General features: G+C 45.2%; 1 protein-coding gene across 3 annotated transcripts in view; it reads right to left on the bottom strand.

The window, feature by feature from the left end:
- The window catches only part of LOC144495139 (organic cation/carnitine transporter 2-like), a 152,278-nt gene that overhangs the window by 52,765 nt on the left and 72,306 nt on the right, over nucleotides 1-27,207 (bottom strand). For all 3 annotated transcript variants that reach the window (XM_078215095.1, XM_078215097.1, XM_078215096.1), the window contains 2 exons: nucleotides 18,490-18,631; nucleotides 2,323-2,423 (listed from right to left, as the gene is read on the bottom strand). In XM_078215095.1, the coding sequence (XP_078071221.1) occupies nucleotides 2,323-2,423; nucleotides 18,490-18,631 (243 nt within the window). The remainder of the gene's footprint in view (nucleotides 1-2,322; nucleotides 2,424-18,489; nucleotides 18,632-27,207) is intronic.

Below are 27,207 nucleotides of genomic sequence, written 5' to 3' on the forward strand. Positions count from 1 at the left end.
GTGAAAATTAATTACTCCAGTCTGCTGTCAGTGAGGTGCTTCGAAGCCAGCACAGCTGCTGATGTATCCGTAACAGATGTTTGGTTTTTAATTTGGCGGACTTGCCAGTTTCTCTGGCACTTTTGGAAGTCCACTTGCAGAAAGTTTCTTCATAGGTTTCAAAATCTTCCTGACAACACGATGCGAGGTCCTGCATTTTCCAGAGTTGTGCGTTGATTCTCCTGGAAGTTTCATCATTCTGCTTGCCCTTCAGAATGCTATCAGAAACTTGGAACAATGTTGAGGTGAACCTAGAAGGAAGATTTACACCAGCTGACTTGGCACGAGACCACAAGGCAAACTTTAGCAAACAGTGAAAATTCAACAATTTTGTTTTTTACTTTAGAATAAACTTATAAATAGAACAAATGTACACTTACCAGAGTGGCTAATGTTCAGAACATATCGTTTTCATCGTTTAAAAGGCTGAATGCCTCAGAAATCATTCATTTTCCTGACCGAATGAAGATATTTTTGGGGCAGCAGACTATTGTACGGATTATGGAACTATCACACTGATGGTTCTTTACATTGTATGCTGTCACACATTGAGCCATTCTTTGTAAAATCATTATTCGCTGAGAATCGGAGCGGGCGAGGGGCAGACAATGGGAAGGTCCGTTGACCTCGGGCGGGATTTTCCAGTCTCAGGTCGAGCGAAGCCGTAAAATAGAATCATAGAATCCTACAGTGCAGAAGAAGGTCATTCAGCCCATTGAGTCTGCACCGACCACAATCCCATCTAGGCCCTATCCCCATAATCCCACGCATTTACCCTAGCTAGTCCCCCTGACACTAAGGGACAATTGAGCATGGCCAATCCACCTAACTGCGCATCTTCGGACTGTGGGAGGAAACCGGAGCACCCGGAGGAAACCCACGCAGACACAGGGAGAACGTGCACACTCCACACAGACAGTGACCCAAGCCTGGAATTGAACCTTGGTCCCTGGTGCTGTGAGGCAGCAATGCTGACCACTGTGCCACCGTGCCGCCATCACCAAATCCCGCCCACTGTGTTTTGCCAAGCTTCCGCATTTCAAAACTCCATGCTGATATTTTAAAATTATACTGCTTCAGTTCTGCCAAGCTTTTAATGACTTTCTGTTGGAATCTTAAATTAGTACAGTACAGTATTGTAACAACACTTCACTAAAGTAGCCCTGTCCATCCGTTCTTTCCCCACATTCCCTGCAATTACTTTTTCTCCCTCAAGTATTTATCCAATTCCCTTTTGAAGGCCACAATTGAATCTGTATCAGACAGTGCATTTCAAATCCTAACCACTCGATGTGTAAGTTTTCACTCCTGCTGCTTCTGGTATATACCAACCGACTCAAAAACAGCTTTTTCCCTGCTGCCATCAGACGTTTGAATGGATCTACCATATATTAAGTTGATCTTTCTCTACACCCTACCTGTAACTGTAACAATATATTCTGCACCCTCTCCTTTGGGGGCACGGTGGCACAGTGGTTAGCGCTGCTGCCTCACAGCGCCAGGGACCCGGCTTCAGTTCTGGCCTCAAGTCACTGTCTGTGTGGAGTTTGCACGTTCTCTCTGTGTGGGTTTCCTCCGGGTGCTCCGGTTTCCCCCCACACTCCAAAGATGTGCGGGTTAGGTTGATTAGCCACGCTAAATTGACGCTAGTGTCAGGGGATTAGCAGGGTAAATATGTGGGGTTACAGGGATAGGGCCTGGGTGGGATTGTGGTTGATGCAGATTCAATAGGCTGAATGGCCTCCTTCTGCACTGTAGGGATTCAATGATTCCTTCTCCCCTAAGTACTCTATGAACAGTATGTTTTGTCTGTATAGCGCAAAAGAAACAATACTTTTCACTGTATCCCAATACATGTGACAATAATAAATCAAAACAAATCAAAAAACTTTGCGTGTGCTGCCATTTTGTTTCCTGAAGCACAGCATTTTCAATGGATACAATACTTTCCTAAAATAATACAAACAACCCAATTTCAGGGAAATGTGGTCCCTTTGTGTCTTTCGTGTGTGCTTTATTTTGCCTTTCACTGCAAAAGATCAATGAGTCAAATCAACTTATACATCGACTTGCAAGGGTAGCCAAGTTAAATCGTTGCAGCAGAAAATGGATTAACTTAATGACAGCAGGAAGAATCTCAATTTGCAACATTAATGGCTCCTCAGTAAGCGTCGTTAACATGGCTTTGTCCCAAGTATGGCTCCAGATGTGTATACAAACTGACACATTTTTGAATGTGAATTATTTTGCTGGGAGCTCTTTGCTGATACAATCTCTACTCACCACACAAGGAAAGACAGAATCGTGATATTCCGTATATTTGAAGTTCTAATCAAGTCCAAGAAACTATGTGAATGGTTTTTCCCAACTGTGGAATCCAGAAGCTAAAAGAAAGCATAAAGAAATGAATTTTCAATGATGTGGCAGCAGTGCTAACCACTGTGCCACCGCGCCGCCTCGTTCTTCGAAACTCTGGAGAATACAGGCCCGGATTGCCCGATCTCTCTTCAAAAGACAGTCCCACCATCGCCGGAATATGTCTGGTTAACCTTCGTTACACTCCCTCGATAGCAAAAATATCCTTTCTGAGGTAAAGGGATCAAAACTGCACTTAGGTGCAGTCTAACCAACCTCCTATACAAGAAGCAAGACCCCACTACTTCTGTGCTCAAATCCTCTTGAGAGAAAAGCTAACATTCCATTAGCCTTCCTGATATCTTGCTGCACATGCAAGTTAGTCTTCAGTAACTTATGGATAAGGACACCCAGGTTCCTTTGTACGTCTACACTTCTTAATTTCTTACCATTTAGGAAATACTCTGCACATCTGTTTCTTCTACCAAAGTGGATTATCTCACATTTTTGTTTATGTTCTGAACAGCTGGGGCCCAAGTACTGATTCTTGTGATTCAGTGATTCCCACGACCACCGTCTGCCAATGTGAGAATGACCCAGTTATTCCTACTCTCGGTATTCTGCCTGTTCCCGATCCTTAATCCAAGTCAGTCTATTGCCTTCTATCCCATGTGCTTTTATTTTGCTAATAAACATCCTGTGGGGGACTTTATCAAAAACCCGCTGAGAATCCAAGGATACTACATCCATCAATTCACCATTGTCAATTTTGTTGTCCATTTATCACAAATCCTTTATAATAGATCCTAGCATTTTCCTTACGACCAAAATAAGGCTAACAGGTCATCAGTTCCCTTTGTTTTCTGTCTGTCTCCTCTTAAATATTGGGGTGATTCCAATCATCAGGAACCCCCCCACAATCAATAGAATTTTGGAAGGTGATCACCAATGCATCCACGATCACTATAGCAACATTCTTCAACACTCTGGGATGCACAATATCAGGTCGTGAGGACTTCACAGAATCCCTACAGTGCAGAAAGAGGCCATTTGGCCCATCGAGCCTACACCGACAACAATCCCACCCAGGCCCTAGCCTCATAACCTCATGCATTTACCCTGCTAGTCCTCTGACACTAAGGGGCAATTTAGCATGGCCAATGAACCGAACCCGCACACCTTTGGAGTGTGAGTTTCCTCCGGAGCACCCAGAGGAAACCCACGCAATCACAGGGAGAGTGGGCAAACTCCACACATTCACCCGAGGCTGGAATTGGCCCCAGGTCCCTAGTGCTGTGAGGCAGCAGTGTTAATCATTGGGTCACCATGCTGCCCGAATCAACTTCCAATCCTATTCATTTCTCCAATGCAACCTTCTGAGTTAAACTAATTTTTTTCAACTCTGAATTCTCCCTCGTCCATTGGATCTCTACGTCTGGGAGATTTTCTGTATCTTCCCCAGTGGAAACAGACACAAAGTAATCATTTAGCTTCCCAGCCATTTATCTATTCCCCAGGTAAAAATAACCAATGTTGTTCCTTTGTTTACGAAGGGTAGCAAGAATAATCCAGGTGATTACAGGCCAGTGAGCCTTACATCAGTGGGAAAATTATTGGAGAGGATTCTTCGAGACAGGATTTACTTGGAAATAAATGGACGTATTAGCAAGAAGCAACATGATTTTGTGAAGGGGAGGTCGTGTCTCACTAACTTGATCAGTTTTTCGAGGAAGTGACGAAGGTGATTGATGAGGGTAGGGCAGTGGATGTTGTCTACATGGATTTCCATAAGGCCTTTGACAAGGTCCCTCATGACAGACTGGTGCAGAAGGTGAAGTCGCATGGGATCAGAGGTGAGCTGGCAAGGTGGATACAAAACTGGCTCGATCAAAGAAGACAGAGGGTAGCAGTGGAAGGGTGCGTTACTGAATGGAGGACTGTGACAAGTGGCATTCCTCAGGGATCAGTGCTGGGACTTTTGCTGTTTGTAATATATATAAATGATTTGGAGGAAAATATAACTTGTTTGATTAGTAAGTTTGGGGATGACACAAAGGTTGATGGATTTGCAGATGGCGATGAAGACCATCAGAGGATACAGCAGGATATAGATCAGTTGAAGACTTGGGCGAAGAGATGGCAGATGGAGTTTAATCCGGATAAATGTGAGGTAATGCATTTTGGAAGGTCTAATACAGATAGGAAATATACAGTAAATGGCAGAACCCTTAAGAGTATTGATAGGCAAAGGGATCTGGGTGTACAAGCACACAGGTCACTGAAAGTGGCAACGCAGGTGGAGAAGGTAGTCAAGAAAGTGTATGGCATGCTTGCCTTCATCGGCTGGGGTATTGAGTTTAAAAATTGGCAAGTCATGTTGCAGCTTTATAGAACCTTAGTTAGGCCGCACTTGGAATATAGTGTTCAATTCTGGTCGCCACACTACCAGAAGGATGTGGAGGCTTTGGAGAGGGTACAGAAAGGATTTACCAGGATGTTGCCTGATATGGAGGGCATTAGCTATGAGGAGAGTTTGGAGAAACTTGGTTTGTTCTCACTAGACTGACTGAGGTTGAGGGGCGACCTGGTAGAAGTCTACAAGATTATGAGGGGCATGGACAGAGTGGATAGTCAGAAGCTTTTTCCCAGGGTGGAAGAGTGGGCATAGGTTTAAGGTGCGAGGGGCAAGGTTTAAAGAAGATGTACGAGGCAAGGTTTTTACATAGACGGTGGGGGGGTGCCTGGAACTTGCTGCCGGGGGAGATGGTGGGAGCAGATACGATAGTGACTTTTAAGGGGCATCTTGACAAATACATGAATAGGGTGGGAATAGAGGGATATGGTCCCCAGAAGGGTAGGGGGTTTTAGTTCAGTCGGGCAGCATGGTCGGTGCAGGCTTGGAGGCTGAAGGGCCTGTTCCTGTGCTGTAATTTTCTTTGTTCTTTGTTCTTTATTATGGATGATAGTGGATGGGCTTTGGGGAGTCAGGAGGTGAGTCACTCGCCGGAGAGTTCCCAGTCTTTGGCCTGCTGTTGTAACCATAGTATTTATATGGCTGGTCCTGTTCAGTTTCTGGTCAATGGCAACCCTCAGGATGTTGATACTGGAGAATTCAATGATGGTAAGGCAATTGAATGTCAAAGGAAGATGGTTAGATTCTGTCTTGTTAGAGATGGTCATTCCCTGGCACCTGTATGGTGTGAATGTTACTTGACACTTATTATTTCAAGCCTGGATATTGTCCAGGTTTTGCTGCATCTGTACATGGACTGCTTCAGTATCTGATGAGTCATGAATGGTGCTGAAAGTTGTGCAATCATCGGCAAACATCCCCACTTCTGACCTCATGATGGAAGGAAGGTCATTGATGAAGCATCTGGAGGTAGTTGGGCCTAGGGCACTACCCTGAGAAATTGTTGCAGTGATGTCTTGGGGCTGAGATGATTGACCTAAAGGTGACATGAGCAGAAACGTTTTTCATGCAGCAAGTGGTTAGGCTCTGGAATGCACTACCTGAGGATGTCTAAATTTCATAGAATCCCTACAGTGCAGAAGGAGGCCATTCGGCCCATCGAGTCTGCACTGAACACAATCCAACACAGACCCTATTCCCATAACCCCACACATTTATCCTACTAATCCTCCTGACACTAGGGTCAATTTAGCATGGCCAACCAACCTAACCCGCACACCTTTGGACTTGGGAGGAAACAGGAGCACCCGGAGGAAACCCATGCAGACACAGGGAGAACGTGCAAACTCCATAAAGGCAGTGACCTGAGGCCAGAATTGAACCCGGGCCCCTGGCGCTGTGAGGCAGTGCTAACCACTGTGCCACCGTGCCGCCCCAGGCAGATTCAATCATGACTTTCAAAAGGAAATTAGTTGGTTTCTTGAGGTGAAAAAATATTTGCAGGGAAACGAGCCCGGACAGGTGATTGATGTCTCAGTGGGGGACCATTTTGGGAGCAGCGATCACAATTCTATAAGTTTCAAGATACTTGTAGAAAAGGATAGAAGTAGCCCCAGAGTGTAACTGCTAAACTGGGGGAAGGCTAACTACGAAGGTATTAGGCAGGCGCTCGGGAATGTAGACTGGGGGCAACTGTTTGAGGGTAAATCCACATCCAATATGTGGGAGTCTTTTAAAAGTCAGTTATTGATAATTCAGGACAAGTGTGTCCCGGTAAAAATGAAGGATAAAGATGGCAAGATTCGGGAACCCTGGATGACAAGAGAGATTGTGAGCTTAGTGAAAAAGAAGGATCTGTACATAAATTTCAGGAAATTGAAAATGGATAAGGCTCTTGAGGAATACAAAGATAGCAGGAAAGAGCTTAAACCGGGATTTAGGAGGGCAAAAATTGGCCATGAAATGTCCTTGGCAGGCAGGATTAAGATTAATCCCAAGGCTTTTTATGCATGTATATGGAGGGAGAGGGTAGCTAAGGAAAGGGTGGGTCCACTCAAGGACAGTGGAGGCAATTTGTGTGTGGAGCCAGATGAGGTGGGTGAGGTCTTTAATGAGAACTTTCCATCAGTATTCGCAAAGGAGAAGGATGTGGTGGATGGTCAGTGTGGAAAGGAGGATGTTGACATTCTAGGACATGTTGAGATAGAAAGGGAGAGGTATTGGTGGTTTGGAAAAATATTAAGGTGAATCGAATACAATCAAAAAAATCTGGAATTAAGAATCTACTGATGACCATGAAACCATTGTCGATTGTCGGAAAAACCCATCTGGTTCACTGATGTCCTTTAGGGAAGGAAATCTGCCGTCCTTACCTGGTCTGGCCTGCATGTGACTCCAGAGCCACAGCAATGTGGCTGACTCTCAACTGTCCTCGGGCAAATAGGGATGGACAATAAATTCTGGCCAGCTAGCAACACCTATGTCCCACGAATGAATAAAAGTAAAATCCAGCCTATCACAGACTTTGTTCCACTCACAAGAACACTTTGTTCTTTCTCCAATATATGATCTATTTAAAACCAATTACATTTCTAACTTTTCCCAGTTCTGATGAAAGGTCATTGACCTGAGACGTTAACTCTATTTCTCTCTCCACGGATGCTGCCAGACCAGCTGAGCACTTCCAGTGTTTTCGGTTTTTATTTCAGATTTCCAGCATCGACAGCATTTTGCTTTTGGTTTTTTGAAACGGGTTAAATTGTGAGGACAAGTGGCACAAATTAGCCCTGTAGTCTCTTGAATACAGAGACGAAAGGTTTATCTAATGACGTGTTGACAAGAGAGAGAAACCATTTCCTCTGATGGAGATACAAGAATTGAGGTAGTGGCAGACATAGCTATCAAATTAGAGCAATGCCTTTTAGGGGTTAATATTGGAGACACTTACTCATGCAAAGGGTAATAGAATCTGGGAGTGTTTTCCTCAAGAAAGCTATCGAAGGGTGATGCGCGATTAATTCACTCGGGAGGCTGGATCGTACCCGGGAAATAAAGGCTTTTATTAGTGACAAGAATGGAGCATACTGCTTAACAATACAACCCCAGACTAAAGGGTCACCAGGCAGTGCAGTGACCTTTATACTCCTACAGGTAGGCGGAGCCAACCGGAGTGTACCACAGAACAATACCAACAGGTAGAACACCCCAACCCTAACCCCAACAGTAACAACAGTAACATATGTACAAGTACCCATAGTGCTAACCATCTATGGTTCACCACAAAGGGTTAATTGAAAACAGCAAGATTCTGATTAATAAAGAGTGCTGTTAGGTAAGGTGCATAAAGGGTTACAGAACTAGAAGTTAAAATACGGATTAAAGTTTATTTATTTTTAGTCACAAGTAGGCTTACATTAACACTGCAATGAAGTTACCGTGAAAATCCCTTAGTTGCCACACTCTGGCGCCCATTCGGGTACACTGAGGGAAAATTTAGCATTGCCAATGCACCTAACCAGCACGTCTTTCGGACTGTGGGAGGAAACCGGAGCACCCGGAGGAAACCCACATAGACACGAGGAGAATGTGCAAACTCCGCACAGACATTGAACCAAACCGGGAATCAAACCCGGGTCCCTACTGCTGTGAGGTAGCAGTGCTAACTGCTGTGCCACCATGATTAGCCATGAACTGACTAAAAGACAGAAGAGGCTCCAGGAGTTCCATGACCTACTTCTGTCTCTGTGGTTCATGGGCAAATGCTGACATTACCGTTTTAGAGAAGGGGATTATATACAAGATCAAGAGATGCATTGGTTCATGATTTAGTTTTGATGTTGTCCATCATCCTATTTAATTATCTGGAAGTTAACTGATTTTAAAGATACATGCTGTTGAAGTTTTTCATCTTGCACTCACCAGGACACAAGCAAGGATGCTAAACTGAAAAGCACAATGATTGATACTGAATGGGAAAAGAGGTGCTGATTGGTTGGCAAGTCAGCTCTGATTGGTCCAGGTGTTGCCATGGCAAATGCACCAGGGAGTTACTGTCCCCCATGCTTTTGTTTATTCAAAAAGGTCTAATGTCTGGACATATTGCTTTTGCCTGCAGAGGATAGGTTGCTGCATATGAATATATGTAACTTCTAGCAAGCAGAAGTGAGCTTCCATTGCAAGCCCAAAAGATAATCTTAGATTGGTTGTTATTTGTTAGCACACATTGCTGAATCACATTCAGAAATCACATCACAGATTCAGAAAGAATGTTCCCGATGGTGGGGAAGTCCAGAACTAGGGGTCATAGTTTGAGGATAAGAACATAGAACATAGAAAGCCACAGCACAAACAGGCCCTTCGGCCCACAAGTTGCGCCGATCACATCCCCACCTCTAGGCCTATCTATAGCCCTCAATCCCATTAAATCCCATGTACTCATCCAGAAGTCTCTTAAAAGACCCCAACGAGTTTGCCTCCACCACCACCGACGTCAGCCGATTCCACTCACCCACCACCCTCTGAGTGAAAAACTTACCCCTGACATCTCCTCTGTACCTACCCCCCAGCACCTTAAACCTGTGTCCTCTCGTAGAACATAAGAACATAAGAAATAGGAGCAGGGGAGTAGGCCATCTAGCCCCTCGAGCCTGCCCCACCATTCAATAAGATCATGGCTGATCTGACGTGGATCAGTACCACTTACCCGCCTGATCCCCATAACCCTTAATTCCCTTACCGATCAGGAATCCATCCATCCGCGCTTTAAACATATTCAGCGAGGTAGCCTCCACCACCTCAGTGGGCAGGGAATTCCAGAGATTCACCACCCTCTGGGAGAAGAAGTTCCTCCTCAACTCCTTAAACCGACCCCCCTTTATTTTGAGTCTGTGTCCTCTAGTTTTAACTTCCTTACTAAGTGGAAAGAATCTCTCCGCCTCCACCCTATCCAGCCCCCGCATTATCTTATAAGTCTCCATAAGATCCCCCCTCATCCTTCTAAACTCCAACGAGTACAAACCCAATCTCCTCAGCCTCTCCTCATAATCCAAACCCCTCATCTCCGGTATCAACCTGGTGAACCTTCTCTGCACTCCCTCCAATGCCAATATATCCTTCCTCATATAAGGGGACCAATACTGCACACAGTATTCCAGCTGTGGCCTCACCAATGCCCTGTACAGGTGCATCAAGACATCCCTGCTTTTATATTCTATCCCCCTCGCGATATAGGCCAACATCCCATTTGCCTTCTTGATCACCTGTTGTACCTGCAGACTGGGCTTTTGCGTCTCATGCACAAGGACCCCCAGGTCCCTTTGCACGGTAGCATGTTTTAATTTGTTTCCATTGAGATAGTAATCCCATTTGTTATTATTTCCTCCAAAGTGTATAACCTCGCATTTATCAACGTTATACTCCATTTGCCATATCCTCGCCCACTCACTCAGCCTGTCCAAATCTCTCTGCAGATCTTCTCCGTCCTCCACACGATTCACTTTTCCACTTATCTTTGTGTCATCTGCAAACTTCGTTACCCTATACTCCGTCCCCTCCTCCAGATCATCTATATAAGTGGTAAATAGTTGCGGCCCGAGTATCGATCCCTGCGGCACGCCACTAGTTACCTTCCTCCAACCGGAAAAACACCCATTTATTCCGACTCTTTGCTTCCTGTCGGATAGCCAGTCCCCAATCCACTTTAACACACTGCCCCCAACTCCGTGTGCCCTAATCTTCTTCAGCAGCCTTTTATGGGGCACCTTATCAAACGCCTTTTGGAAATCCAAAAACACCCCATCCACCAGTTCTCCTCCATCAACCGCCCTAGTCACATCTTCATAAAAATCCAACATGTTCGTCAAGCACGACTTTCCCCTCATGAATCCATGCTGCGTCTGATTGATCGAACTATTTCTATCCAGATGCCCTGCTATCTCCTCTTTAATAATGGATTCCAGCATTTTCCCTACTACAGACGTTAAGCTGACCGGCCTATAGTTACCCGCCTTTTGTCTCCTTCCTTTTTTAAACAGCGGCGTAACATTAGCCGTTTTCCAATCAACCGGCACTACCCCAGAATGCAACGAGTTTTGATAAATAATCACTAACGCATCCACTATTACCCCTGACATTTCTTTCAATACCCTGGGATGCATTCCATCCGGACCCGGGGACTTGTCCACCTTCAGTCCCATTAGTCTACCCAGCACTGCCTCTCTGGTAACATTAATTGTATTAAGTATTTCTCCTGCTGCCAACCCTCTATCATTAATATTTGGCAAACTATTTGTGTCCTCCAACGTGAAGACCGACACAAAAAACTTATTTAAAGACTCAGCCATATCCTCATTTCCCACTATTAACTCCCCCCTCTCGTCCTCCAAGGGTCCAACATTCACTCTAGCCACTCTATTCCTTTTTATATATTTATAAAAACTTTTACTATCATTTTTTATATTAATTGCTAGCCTAGCTTCATAGTCTATCCTTCCTTTCTTTATCGCTTTCTTAGTCTCTCTTTGTTGTTTCTTAAATTTTTCCCAATCACTTGTTTCTCCACTATTTTTGGCCACTCTGTACGCAGCTGTTTTTATTTTAATACTCTCCTTTATTTCCTTCGTTATCCACGGCTGGTTCTCCCTTTTCTTACAATCCTTGTTTTTTGCTGGAATATATTTTTGCTGAGAACTGAAAAGGATCTCCTTAAAAATCCTCCACTGTTCCTCAGCTATCCTACCTGCCAGCCTGCTCTCCCAGTCTACCTTAGCCAATTCATCCCTCATCCTATCATATTTCCCTCTGTTCAAACAGAGGACACTGGTTTGGGACCAAACTTTCTCCTCTTCCATCTGAATCAGAAATTCGACCATATTGTGGTCACAAGACCCAAGAGGGTCCTTCACAATAAGATCCTTAATTCTACCTACCTCGTTACACAATACCAGATCCAAAATAGCTCGTTCCCTCGTCGGTTCCGTAACATGCTGTTCAAGGAAACTATCCCGACAGCATTCTAAGACCTCTTCCTCCATTCCACCCTTACCGACTTGAGTCTGCCAGTCAATGTGCATGTTGAAGTCCCCCATGATTATTGCCGTTCCGTTTTTACATGCATCCCTTATCTGCTTGTTTATAGCCCTCCCTACCTCAACATTATTATTTGGGGGCCTATATACCACACCTACTAGTGTCTTTCTCCCTCTACTATTCCTCATCTCTACCCATAATGATTCCACGTTTTGTTCCTCAGAGCCTATGTCATCCCTCAGTACTACCCTGATATTATCTCTTATTAATAGCGCGACCCCACCACCTTTTCCTTCCTGTCTATTCTTCCTAAACGCCTGATACCCCTGGATATTCATCTCCCAGTCCTGGTCACCTTTCAGCCACGTTTCTGTAATGGCCACTAGATCGTACCCACTTGTGCTGATTTGCACCATCAACTCATTCACCTTGTTCCGAATGCTTCGTGCATTCAGGCAAAGTGTCCTTATTCCAGCTTTTATCTGGACCCGCTTTGATGAGTCGCGAACACCCTCTCCCTCTACTCCCTTATCTAAATTACCGCCTTCATTCACTTGTACCCTCTCCTCTACCATTAATTTTGTAATTCCCCTTACCCCTGCATCCTCCCCCCCATCAATTAGTTCCTTGATCCTAGTCAACTCTTCTAGCTCCCCTCCCCCCAACCTATCTAGTTTAAATTCTCCCCAGTAGCCTTAGCCAACCTACCGGCCAGGATATTGGTCCCCCTGTGATTCAAGTTCCACCCGTTTTTTGTATACAGATCACCCCTGCCCCTAAAGAGGTCCCAATGGTCCAGGAACCTGAATCCCTGCCCCCTGCACCAGTCCCTCAGCCACACATTCATCTTCCACCTCACTCCATTCCTGCCCTCACCTTCCCGTGGCACAGGCAGTAATCCTGAGATTACTACCTTTGCTTTCCTCTTTCTCAGCTGTCTCCCTAATTCCCTGTACTCCCTTTTCATGACCTTCTCCCTTCCTACCCACATCAGCGGTACCAATATGTACCGCTACCTCAGGCTCCTCTCCCTCCCACCTCAGGATTTCCGGGACGCGACTAGCGACATCCTGGATCCCGGCCCCAGGGAGGCAGACCACCATGCGAGACTCCCGCCTACCTCCGCAGAAACGCCTGTCTGTCCCCTTCACCATCGAGTCCCCGATTAATACCGCCTTTCTCCTCTTTTCCTTAGCCCTCTGAGTTACAGGGCTGGACTCCACTCCGGAGACACGGCCACTGCTGCTTCCCCCAGGCGGGCTGTCCCCCCCAGCAGTACTCAAGCAGGAGTACTTGTTGTGCAGGGGCAAATCCACCGGGGTGCTCTCAACCACCTAGCCTTACCCTTCCTGGCCGTCACCCAAAAGGTAAACCTTTTAGGAATGAGGTGAGGAGAAATTTCTTCACCCAGAGAGTGGTGAATGGGTGTAATTCACTACCACAGAAAGTAGTTGAGGCAAAACCATTGTGTTATTTCAAGAAGAAATTAAATATAGCTCTTGGGGCTTAAGGGATCAAGGGATATAGGGGGAAGGCTGGATCAGGATATTGAATTTGATGATCAGCCATTATCAAAATGAAAGGTGGAACAGGCTCGAAGGGCTGAATGGCCTACTCCTGCTTCTAGTTTCTATATTTCTATGCTCCTATGTACATCTAACATTAGACATTATGGTCTGAGTTTTGTAAGCACAGATTAGTTGAGTACAGTCAGTGCTCATGAACAGCCGAAGGAATGTGCTGTTTGATATCATCCAGCAGTTGTGAGGATGTACACTCTATGTACCTGACATCACACCGGCCCTGAAATTCGTATACCACATCATGTATTTATGTGTAAGCACAATGTTTTCTTGGCTTGAACAGCAGATCCTGTTAATGGAGAATACCACAGCCTTGTGGCAGCGTGAAATAGCTAGCTTCACCTGTTACTCAAATTTTTGAGATACGTCTAGGGTAATTTGAGAAAGACTGGGCATTTTTCAGGTCTGAACGTGGTGGTCTTAGGCCCTTTTGTGAGTGTGTGCAATACACAGCAAGTCATTTGTTTAATTCATTCGTGGGACATGGGCGTCGCTGGCTGGCCAGCATTTATCGCCCATCCCTAGCTGCCCTTGAGCTGAATGGCTTGCTAGGCCATTTCAGAGGGCAGTTGAGAGTCAACCACATTGCTGTGGCTCTGGAGTCACTTGTCGGCCACACCACGTAAGGACGGCAGATTTCCTTCTCTAAAGGACATTAGTCTGCTCGGTAGATTGGCCATGCTAAATTGCCCCTTAGTGTCAGGGGTACTAGCTAGGGTAAATCCATGGGGTTATGGGGATAGGGCCTGGGTGGGATTGTGGTCAGTACAGACATGATGGGCCGAATGGCCTCCTTCTGCTCTGTAGGGATCCTATGATTCTATGGTCCTAGTGAACAAGATGGTTTTTTTCAACAATTGATAATGGTTTCAGTGTCATCAGTCGGTTCTTAATCCCAGATTTGGGGTGAAATGGTGGCACACTGGTTAGCACTGCTGCCTCACAGTGCCAGGGACCCAGGTTTGATTCTCGGCTCGGAGTCCGCACGTTCTCCCTCTGTCTGTATGGGTTTCCACCGGGTGCTCCGGTTTCCTCCCACAGTCCAAAGATGTGCAGGTTGGGTTGATTGGCCATGCTAAATTGCCCCTTAGTGTCAGGGAGACTAGCAGGGTAAATACGTGGGGCTACGGGGATAGGGGCTGGGTGGGATTGTGGTCTGAGCAGACTAGATGGGCCGAATGGCCCTCTTTTGCACTGTAGGGAATTCTATGATATTTTTCTTGAATTCAAATTCCACCATCTGCCATGGCAGGATGCGAACCTGGGTCTCTGGGACATTAGGTGAATTTCTGGATTAATAGTCCAGCGATAATACCACAAGGCCATCACTTCCCCACTCATTATCTGATCAGGGTCGTCATTATCTTGCTGGCTAGCTTTGACGCGCCCTTTAATGTCTAACAATCGTTGTGATTCTGAGATTCAGCAGCACTTGGTGAATAATGCTAAGTGTACGGAGAATTACACTAACAGCCAATTTAAAATCATCAATCAGACTCCCACTTATGCTTGCTGGGAACTGCAAGTAGGCTTACATTAACACTGCAATGAAGTTACTGTGAAAATCCTCTAGTCTTGTTCTCCACAGGCAAAAGGAACATATTGTGGAGATGCCGGCGTTGGACTGGGGAAAACACAGTAAGAAGTTTAACAACACCAGGTTAAAGTCCAACAGGTTTATTTGGTAGCAAAAGCCACACAAGCTTTCGAGGCTCTGAGCCCCTTCTTCAGGTGAGTGGGAATTCTGTTCACAAACAGAACTTATAAGACACAGACTCAATTTACATGAATAATGGTTGGAATGCGAATACTTACAACTAATCCAGTCTTTAAGAAACAAAACAATGGGAGTGGAGAGAGCATCAAGACAGGCTAAAAAGATGTGTATTGTCTCCAGACAAGACAGCCAGTGAAACTCTGCAGGTCCACGCAACTGTGGGAGTTACAAATAGTGTGACATAAATTCTGATTCTAGGATCGCATGATAAAGACTCAGGAGGAAAAAAGCAGAAATATTTATGTGAAATAGTGTGACATAAACCCAATATCCCGGTTGAGGCCGTCCTTGTGTGTGCGGAACCTGGCTATCAGTTTCTGCTCCGCGACTCTGCGCTGTCGTGTGTCGCGAAGGCCGCCTTGGAGAACGCTTACCCGAATATCAGAGGCCGAATGCCCGTGACCGCTGAAGTGCTCCCCAACAGGAAGAGAACAGTCTTGCCTGGTGATTGTCGAGCGGTGTTCATTCATCCGTTGTCGCAGCGTCTGCATAGTTTCCCCAATGTACCATGCCTCGGGACATCCTTTCTTGCAGCGTATCAGGTAGACAACCGGATCATCGACACAGATGCCATCATCTCACGTGAGAACACCATCCACCAGGTACACGGTACATACTCTTGCAACTCGGCCAACGTTGTCTACCTGATACGCTGCAAGAAAGGATGTCCCGAGGCATGGTACATTGGGGAAACTATGCAGACGCTGCGACAACGGATGAATGAACACCGCTCGACAATCACCAGGCAAGACTGTTCTCTTCCTGTTGGGGAGCACTTCAGCGGTCACGGGCATTCGGCCTCTGATATTCGGGTAAGCGTTCTCCAAGGCGGCCTTCGCGACACACGACAGCGCAGAGTCGCGGAGCAGAAACTGATAGCCAGGTTCCGCACACACAAGGACGGCCTCAACCGGGATATTGGGTTTATGTCACACTATTTCACATAAATATTTCTGCTTTTTTCCTCCTGAGTCTTTATCATGCGATCCTAGAATCAGAATTTATGTCACACTATTTGTAACTCCCACAGTTGCGTGGACCTGCAGAGTTTCACTGGCTGTCTTGTCTGGAGACAATACACATCTTTTTAGCCTGTCTTGATGCTCTCTCCACTCCCATTGTTTTGTTTCTTAAAGACTGGATTAGTTGTAAGTATTCGCATTCCAACCATTATTCATGTAAATTGAGTCTGTGTCTTATAAGTTCTGTTTGTGAACAGAATTCCCACTCACCTGAAGAAGGGGCTCAGAGCCTCGAAAGCTTGTGTGGCTTTTGCTACCAAATAAACCTGTTGGACTTTAACCTGGTGTTGTTAAACTTCTTACTGTAAAAGGAACATATCCAGACCTTGCAGTTTTTTTGTATTAAAAAAATGCATGAGGATCAATAACTCCATAAAACCTAGGAGCAGAAATAGACCATTTGGCCCACTGAGTCTGCTCCACAATTAAATGATATCATAACTGATCTGCATTGATAATGTTCAACTCAATTTTTCTGCCTTTTCCCCATAACCCTTGATTCCCTTACTGATTAAAAATCTGTTCTTTTCAGCTTTGAACATATTTAATGACCCAATCTCCACAACCCTTTGCAGTAAAGAATTCCACAGATTCACTACCCTCTGAGAGACGAAATTCCTCCTCGTTTCTATGTTCAATGGATGGCCCCTCACTCTGAGATTATGCCCTCTGATTTGAGACTCTTCCGCGAGGGAAAACAACCTCTCAGCGTCTACCCTGTCAAGCCCCCTGAGAATCCTTTATATCTCAATAGTGTTGCTTCTCATTCTTCCAAATTCCAATGAGTACAGGCTCAACCTATTCAACCTCCTGGTGCATTTGACATGGCGGCACAGTGGTTAACATTGCTGCCTCACAAGGCCAGGGTCCCGGATTCAATTCCAGCCTTGGGTCACTGTCTGTGTGGCATTTGCATGTTCTCCCCGTGTCTGCATGGGTTTCCTTCAGGTGCTCCAGTTTCCACCAACAGTCCAAACATGTGCAGGTTAGGTGGATTGGCCAAGGTAAAATATCCCTTATTGTCCCAAGATGTGTAGGTTAGGGGGATTAGTGGGGTAAATATGTGGGGTTATAGAAACATAGAAAGTAGAAGCAGGAGTGGGCCATTTGGCGCTTTGAACTTGCTCCGCCGTTCATTTTGGTCATGGCTGGTCATCGAATTCAATATCCTGATCTCCCCTTCCCCCATATCCCTTGATCCCTTGAGCCCCTCAAGCTACATCTAAGTTCATCTTGAAATCAGACAATGTTTTGGCCTCAACTACATTCTGAGGTAGTGAATCCCACACATCCATTACCCTCTGGGTGAAGAAATTTCTCCTCACCTCAGTTCTAAAGGCCTGGGTAAGATGCTCTGTCAGAGAGTCAGTGCAGGTTCAATGGGCTGAATGGTCTCCTTCTGCACTGTAGGGATTCTATGATTCATCATGACAACAATCAGGACCAACTTGTCAATCAATCAGTCCCCCTCTACTTGTGCAGTATTTGTAGTTGGTCCCATAAAGAATTGGCATTCTTGAAGGTTCTGCCCTTCGGCCTCTTTTTTCAGCAAAGCACCCAGTGATTAATTGTAAAAGATGCTAAATTTAGTATTTCAAGATGTGTGCTCAAGAAACAGCTTTGAATATTTTAGAATGATTGAAATTATAACACAATAATAATAGAACATTCAGCCTCACCACACCAGGTCCAGTTCCTTAGATGTCCCCTATCATTTTTTTAAAAAGTTAAAGTTTTTATTTATTAGTCACAAGTAGACTTACGTTAACACTGCAATGAAGTTACTGTGAAAATCTCCTAGTCGGCACAGTCCGGCACCAGTTCAGATACACTGAGGGAGAATTTATCACGACCAATTCACCTAACCTGCATATCTTTGGACTGTTGGGGGAAACCAGAGCACCCGGAGGAAACCCACGCAGACACAGGAAGAATGTACAAACTCCACCCAGATCGTGACCCAAGCTGGGAACTGAACCCAGGTCCCTGGCGCTGTGAGGCAGCAGTGCTAACCACTGTGCCACCGTGCCGCCCGAAATCAGAGTGGAGAACGTGGGTATCCCTAACCATTCCCTGGAACCTGCCACAGGGAAAAAAGTCAGCTAGAGAAGATAGCATAAACGAAAACGAGTGATGCAACTTTGCTATTATTGCGAGTAAATGTAATTATATCTGGACGATGACTCTGTAAAGACGGAGCTATATTGTTGCTTGATCTAGACATATTTGAACAACAGCCTAAGGTAGAAAGAATGAGAGAAGTGAAATAGCTACCGTATATTCTCTGGCATTGACATGCTGAAATACCACCCCAACGTGGGTGATGCCATTTTTTTTAGCAAAGTCTTGCACTATTTTCTCTGCCTCGGTCACCCGACCCTGAGTGATCAGCCATCTGGGAGACTCGGGTATAAGCCTAAACAAAAACAGTACAAATAAAGCAGAAGTCAGAACAATAACTGCGGCAGCTGCCAGACCTCAGTACAAGGTGACTCCAGCCAACTTCCTGGAAAGCTAGATAACCACAGGAGGGAGACAGGAACGGAAGGCTGTGCCAAAAGGATTCGATTAAGAGGGCTGGGAGCAGGTTCCTTATGAAAGCATCAACACCAGCTTGACACAGTCGGGCCTTTATCTGTGCTTTACACTTGTTGCAGAAAATGTCAGAGACCTCCCTCATCCCCCCCCCACGCCAGGTTAACTGAGGCAGAAATGGAAGAGGGGGACAAGTGTGAGGGTGGAGGGTAGGTGAGGAATAATCAACTCACTTTTACGTCAAGCCTCTACCAAGGCTGACTTCAAGTAATTTACTCCCTTCACTTTTTAAATGTCTGTCTGCGACTATACTGTCAATTTTTTTGAGACAGAAAAGAATGGCAATCATGCCGTTTGAGAGCATTGTGGCTGTGTTGTGTCACATCGGATATGAATGCATGACACGTGCTTACACAGGAAATACAGTACAGAAATAGTGGGTATGTGGTGGCATAATGGTAGCGTCACTGGACTAGTAACCCAGAAGCCCAGATTAATGTTCTGGGGACATGGGTTCAAATCCCACAATGGTGGAATTTAAATTCAATCAACAAAACCTGGAATTAAAAGCCAGTCTCAGTAACTAGCAGTCATAGGATGAGGGATAAACCTTTTAGAAATGAGGTGAAGAGCAAATTCACTCCCACAGAAAGTAGCTGAGGCCAAAACGTTGTGTGATTACAAGAAGAAGGAGTCACATGATATACATAGGCAGCTGGGATCAAGTGGATCCCTTGAAGAGTATAGAGGGTGTAGGAGTAGAGTTAAGAGAGGAATCAGGAGGGCTAAAAGGGGACACGAGATTGTTTCGGCAGATAAGGCAAAGGAGAATCCAAAGAGCTTCTACAAATACATAAAGGGCAAAAGAGTAACTGGGAAGAGAGTAGGACCTCTTAGTAGGACCTCTTAAGGATCAACAAGGTCATTTATGTGCGGATCCATAAGAGATGGGTGAGATCCTAAATGAATACTTCTCATCAGTATTCACTGTTGAGAAAAGCATGGATGTTAGGGAACTATGGGAATAGTGATGTCCTGAGGAGTGTAAATATAACAAAGAAGGAGGTGCTGGAAGTCTTAAAGCGCATCAAGGTAGATAAATCCCCGGGACCTAATGAAGTGTATCCCAGGACGTTGTGTGAGGCTAGGGAGGAAATTGCGGGTCCCCTAGCAGAGATATTTGAATCATTGATAGTCACAAACGAGGTGCCTGAAGATTGGAGGGTGGCAAATGTTGTGGCTTTGTTTAAGAAGGGCTGCAGGGAAAAGCCTGGGAACTACAGGCCAGTGAGCCTCACATCCGTAGTGGGTAAGCTGTCAGAAGGTATTTTGAGAGATAGGATCCACAGGCATTTAGAGATACAAGGACTGATAAAGGACAGTCAGCATGGCTTTGTGAGTGGAAAATCATGTCTCACAAATTCGATTGAGATTTTGAAGCGGTAACCAAGAAGGTAGATGAGGGCAGTACAGTTGATGTTGTCTACATGGACTTTAGCAAGACCTTTGACAAGGTACCACATGGGTAGGTTGTTGCATGAGGTTAAATCTCACAGTATCCAGGGTGAGGTAGCTAACTGGATACAAAATTGGCTTGATGAAGAAGACAGAGGATGGTTGTAGAGGGTTGTATTACAAACTGGAGGCCAGTGACAATGGTGTGCCACAGGGATCGCTGCTGGGTCCACTGTTATTTGTCATTTATATTAATGATTTGGATGAGAATTTAGTAGGCATGGTTAGTAAGTTTGCAGATGACACCAAGGTTGGTGGCATAGTGGACAGTGAAGAAGGTAATCTAGGATTGCAACGGGATGAATTTTGGTCGATCGAACCAGGGCAGGATTTACTCAGTTAATGGTAGGGCATTGGGGAGAGTGATAGAACAAAGAGATCTAGGGGTACAGGTTCATAGCTCCTTGAAAGTGGAGTCACAGGTGGACAGAGTGGTGAAGAAGGCATTCGGCATGCTTGGTTTCATTGGTCAGAACATTGAATACAGGAGTTGGGACGTCTTGTTTAAGTTGTACAAGACATTGATAAGGCCACACTTGGAATACTGTGTACAGTTCTGGTCACCTTATTATAGGAAGGATATTATTAAACTAGAAAGAGTGCAGAAAAGATTTACTATGATGCTACCGGGACTTGATGGTTTGAGTTATAAGGAGAGGCTGAATAGACGAGGGCTTTTTTCTCTGGAGCGTAGAAGGACGTTTGATGAGGACTCGTCTACTGAGGTAGTATGGGCTGAGGTCATTGGATTTGGTACTGGGTAATGAACCAGGCCAGGTGTTAGATTTGGAGGTAGGTGAGCACTTTGGTGATAGTGACCACAATTTGGTTACGTTTACTTTAGTGATGGAAAAGGATAGGTATATACCGCAGGGCAAGAATTATAGCTGGGGGAAAGGAAATTATGATGGGATTAGGTGAGATTTAGGATGCATAGGATGGGGAAGGAAACTTCAGGGGTTGGGCACAATTGAAATGTGGAGCTTGTTCAAGGAACAGCTACTGCGTGTCCTTGATAAGTATGTACCTGTCAGGCAGGGAGGAAGTGGTCGAGCGAGGGAACCGTGGTTTACTAAAGAAGTTGAATCCCTTGTGAAGAGGAAGAAGGAGACTTATGTAAAGATGAGACGTGAAGGCTCAGTTAGGGCGCTTGAGAATTACAAGTTAGCCAGGAAGGGCCTAAAGAGAGAGCTAAGAAGAGCCAGGAGGGGACATGAGAAGTCTTTGGCAGGTAGGATCAAGGAAAACCTTAAAGCTTGGCACAGATGGTGGATCTCCCAATCTTTGTCCTTTATTATAACACAGAGGTTGATCCCCTTTACCTCATGTCATAATCTGCTTAATTATTTGGGAAGGTGCTATCGGTTCTTAATTAACGTTTAGAAATTCGTTAATATAAAGGCCTGACACTCGTTCAGAGCCAACTGTTCCAGTTGATCGAACTGCCCTTACCTGCCTTTAACTGCTCCAGTTGGTCTGGCCCTGCTTCTGGTTGAACTCCTACCTCAACCCCAGTGGCAGTCCGGCAGTTGAGTTCCTGTTTATACCCTTGATGACCTATCCATTCCCTGTACCCGGATTGGCCAGAGGTTGACAACAACAGCAAATTCAAATTTGATAGGTTCTCGATCGCTGAGTGTCTTCTTTAAACTCATAAACTAACACAATGCAAAACCCTGTAGAGCCCGTTACCAAAGCAACCCTGTTGTTTGGCTTTTGGTACAACAATGTTGTATTCTTGGTGCCCTGTGTGCCTTGTATTTAAACATTCAAGTATTGAACACTGCCAGCTTTTAAAGGGACTGACATAAAACCAGCTTTTAAAGGGACCATGCACTGTTTTCTTTCCCTCTAGCATTTTTTTACAATTGTTTTATATCTTTATAAACATTCCTTATATCTTTACAAACTCAACTTCACAACGCCTTCCATTCCAATAGAGAACTAATGGCTAACTAATGGAGTGAGGGAAGGGGAAAAGGTGCCAAGCTGCAGATTTGTCAGATATCCGGCTTCTCACGGTTACGTTCACTTATGCTATTCCTCCTACTGAGATTGCTGCTCTGCAACCCTTCCTAATCTCTATTTTTGTCTCCCTGTAGATGTGCCAGGCCAGGAGAAAAACAGAAGCAGAGAAACATTCTGTTCTGCCGCTGGTATTCCACTTCACACATCTTCAAGACTGCTTGACATGTGTTCCACATTCTATCAAGTTGGGCAATTTTCAGACATCCATGGCAGCTTCCTGAATCAGACTGATCTGATTTGATTTGATTTATTATTGTCACATGTATTAACATACAGTGAAAAATATTGTTTCTTGCACGCTATACAGACAAAGCATACCATTCATAGAGAAGGAAAGGAGAGAGTGCAGAATGCAGTGTTGCAGTCATAGCTAGGGTGCAGAGAAAGATCACAGTAATGCAAGGTGGGTCCATTCAAAAGATTGATGGCAGCAGGGAAGAAGCTGTTCTTGAGTCAGTTGGTACATGACCTCAGACTTTTGTATCTTTTCCCGACGGATCAAAGTGGAAGAGAGAATGTCCGGGGTGCGTGGGGTCCTTAATTATGCTGACTGCTTTGCCGAGGCAGCGGGAAGTGTAGACAGAGTCAATGGATGGGAGGCTGGTTTGCGTGATGGATTGGGCTACATTCACGACTTTTTGTAGTTTCTTGTACAATAAGTAGTCTCACAGCACCAGGTTAAGGTCCAACAGGTTTATTTGGTTGCATGAACTTTCAGAGCACTGCTCCTTCATCAGGTGAGAGCCGAAAGCTCGTGCTACCAAGTAAATCTGTTGGACTTTAACCTGGTGCTGTGAGACTACTTACTGTGCCTACCCTAGTCCAACCCCGGCAACTCCACGTCATAGTTCCTTGTAGTCTTGGGCATCCCAAGCTGTGATACAACCAGAAAGAATGTTTTCTATGGTGCATCTGTAGAAGTTGGTGAGAGTCGTAGCTGACATGCCAAATTTCCTTAGTCTTCTGAGAAAGTAGAGGCATTGGTGGGCTTTCTTAAATATAGTGTCGGCATCGGGGTTCAGAACAAGTTATTGGTGATCTGGACATGTAAAAACTTGAAGCTCTCGACCCTTTCTACTTCATCCCCATTGTTATAGACAGGGGCATGTTCTCCTTTACACTTCCTGAAGTCGGTGACTATCACCTTTGTTTTGTTGTCATTGAGGGCGAGATTATGGTTGCCGCACCACATTAGGCCTCTTGCAAATGTTCCTGAGATTGGCTGCCTCAGGCCGAACTGCTTCATGCACATTTTCCAGTTATGGATGCTATCCACCAACAAGTTTTGCACAGAACCAATCGTCCTCCTTCTGGCTCCATAACACTCCTGAGGGCTATGAGTGAGCATGATCACACCCTCCTGTTCTCGTTAACCATCATTGGCCACTTCCTCCCCAGGCCCACTGATGGTGAGGCAAAAAACTGGATGGATTAATTTGTTTAAAAATTAATTTGATGGGAATGTGTGCATCACTGGCTAGACCAGCAGTCATTGCCCATCCCCAGTTGCCCTTCAGGAGGTGGTGCTGTGCCAACTTCTTGAACTGCTGCAGTCCCTGTGGTGTAGATACACCCACAGTGCTGTTAGGGAGGGAGTTCCAGGATTTTGACCCAATAACAGAGAAGGAATAGTGATATATTTCCAAGTCAGGACTGTGAGTGACTTGGAGGAGTTCCTCCAGGTGTCGGTGTTCTCAGCTATCTGCTGCCCTTGCCTTTCTAGATGATAATGTGGGTTTGGAAGCTGCTGTCTACAGAACCTTGGTGAGTCCCTGCAGTGCATCTTGTAGATAGTACACACGGCTGCCACCGTTCGTTGGTGGTGGAGGAATTGAATGTTTATGGAAGGGGTAGCGATCAAGTGGGCTGCTTTGTCTTGGATGGTGTCAAGTTTCTTCATTTGATTTGATTTGATTTATTATTGTCACATGTATTAACATACAGTGGAAAATATTGTTTCTTGCGCGCTATACAGACAAAGCATACCATTCATAGAGAAGGAAACAAGAGAGTGCGGAATGTAGGGTTCCAGTCATAGCAAGGGTGTAGAGAAAGATTAACTTAATGCAAGGTAAGTCCATTCAAAAGTCTGACAGCAGCAGGGAAGAAGCTATTCTTGAGTCGGTTGTTATGTGACCTCAGACTTCTGTATCTTTTTCCTGACGGAAGAAGATGGAAGAGAGAATGTCCAGGGTGCGTGGGGTCCTTAATTATGCTGGCTGCTTTGCCGAGGCAGCGGGAAGTGTAAACAGAGTCAATGGATGGGAGGCTGGTTTGCGTGATGGATTGGGCTACATTCACGACCTTTTGTAGTTCCTTGCAGTCTTGGGCAGAGCAGGAGCCATACCAAGCTGTGATACAACCAGAAAGAATGCTTTCAGTGGTGCATCTGTAAAAGTTGGTGAGAGTCATAGCTGACATGACAAATTTCCTTAGTCTTCTGAGAAAGTAGAAGAGTTGGTGGGCACTCATCCAGGCAATTGAAGAATATTCCATTACACTCCCGACTTGAGCCTTGTAGATTGTGGACAGGGTTTTGGGAATCAGGAGGTGAGTTACTCACTGCAGGATTTCTAGCCAGTATTTATATGGCTAGTCCAGTTTAATTTCTGGTCAATGGTAACCCTCAAGATGTTGACAGTAGGGGATTCAGTGATGGTAATGCCAATGAATGTGAAGGGATGATGGTTAGATCCTCTCTTGTTGGAGATAGTCATTGCCTGGCACTTGTGAGGTGCAACTGTTATTTGCCACTTGGCAGCCCAAGCCTGGATATTGTCCAGATCTTGTTGCATTTGGACATGAACAGCTTCCATGTCTTAGAACTCGTGAATGATACTGAATGTTGTGCAGTTGTCAGTGAACATCCTCTCTTCTGATCTAGTGGTGGAAGGAAGGTCATTGATGAAGCAGCTGAAGATAGTTGGGACTCGGACACTACCCTGAGGGACTCCCGCAGTGGTGTCCTGGAACTGAGATGATTGATCTCCAATCACCACAATTATCTTCCTTTTGCCAGGTATAACTCCAACTAGTAGAGGGTTTTCTCCCTGATTCTCATTGACTCCAGTTTTGCTGGGGCTCCTTGATGCCATACTCAGTTAAATGCTGCCTTGATGTTAAGGGCAGTCACTCTCATCTCACCTCTGGCACTCAGCTCTTTTATCCATGTGTGAACCAAGGCTGTAATGAGGTCAGGAGCTGAGTGACCTTGGCAAAACCCAAACGGGGCATCTGTAAGCAGGTTATTTCTGAGTAGGTGCTGCTTGATAGCATTATTGATGACCCCTTCCAACGCTTTACTGATGATCGAGAGTAGACTGATGGGGCAGAAATTGGTTGGGTTGGATTTGTCCTGTTTCTTGTGTACAAGACCTAACTGGGCAATTTTCCACATTGCAGGATAGATGCCAGTGCTGTAGCTGTACTGGAATAGCTTGGTTAGGGGAGCAGCATGTTGTGGAGAACAAGTCTTCAGTACTATTGCTGGAGTATTGTCAGGGCCCATAGCCTTTGCAGTAGCCAGTGCCTTCAGCCATTTCTTGATAGCAAGCTAATGGACAAGCTTCTGGAGACAGGATAGACATCACATTTGCCACAATGAGACCGGTGCTCGGATTTCAAGATGAAGCTACACTTTCCAAATGGCAAATTAGGGATGTGCAAATAAATGCTGACCTTGCTAGCAATGTCCATATCCCATGAACAAGTACAGTCTGGTGAGTACAGAACTTGAGGACTGCTGAAACAAGTGACATTTTGTTGAAACCTTTCATCTTGCGCTCATCCGGATAATGTGCGAGAATATCAATGTCAGGGAAAACAGCTCATTTATACTGTATGAGAACAGAGTACTGATTGGTTGGAAAGTGGACTCTGATTGGTAGAGGCGTTGCCATGGAGAATGCACCAGTTGATGTTGACTGACAGCTAACTGCCAGGCATTTTTTGAAATCTAAACCAGGTAGCTTGATTCTGATTGGTGAAGGTATTGCCCTGAGGAATGGCTGTCACCTATTTTGTTTAGCTGAAACAGGCACAATGTGTGCGCATGTTCTTTCTGTCTGCAGAGAACAGAGCCCTGTGATTGCAGCTTCTGGTACATGCAAATGCACCACACTGTGAGCCTGACTGAATCTTAAATTGATTGCCAGAGTAATTTTTGGCGTGCTAAGGATTATTGAGCAAATGTTGTCCAATCGCAGAATCACATCTAATGTTGGACGCCGTGGGCGGGATTTTACGGCCTCACTCGAGCGAGACAGGAAATTCCCGCCCGAGGTCAATGGACATTTCCGTTCTCCGCCCCTCACCTACTCTGATTCTGTGGTGGGCGAGGCGATGGAATTCCAGCATGTGTTTTGAGTTTTGTAGGCATGGGCTGGTTGAGTAGTCTGCACTAACAAAAGATTCTGTTTAATGCAATCTGCCAGTCTTTGGGATATACAGCCCGGCATCACACTGGCACTGAAATTCATATAGCACTTTACTCATTTGTGTGAGAGGCAAAATATCTTTTTGGCTTGATGACAACATCCTGTTAGCTGCAAACACATGCTACTGCATAATAGGCATGATGTGGAGATGCCAGCGTTGGATCTACATTGGTACTACATAATAGGAGCATGAAACAGCTAACCTCACCTACTATTCAAATTTTTTGAGATATTTTGCCCTACCAGAGTTCCCTGAGGTAGACTGGGCACCTTTCAGAGTCAAAGATGACGGACGGCCTTAGGTCCGTTCACAAAAAGGATAAATAATGGGAAGACTGAAGCCATTGTCTTTGGACCCTGACATAAAATCCTTTCCCTAACTATTAACTTCATCTTTTGTCTGGGCAACTATTTGAGGCTGAACCAGTCTGTTTGCAATCTTGGTCTCATAATTGATCCTTTAACCAGTCTCTGGCCC

The sequence above is a fragment of the Mustelus asterias genome, chromosome 6, assembly GCF_964213995.1.
Source record: "Mustelus asterias chromosome 6, sMusAst1.hap1.1, whole genome shotgun sequence".
NCBI lineage: Eukaryota > Metazoa > Chordata > Chondrichthyes > Carcharhiniformes > Triakidae > Mustelus > Mustelus asterias.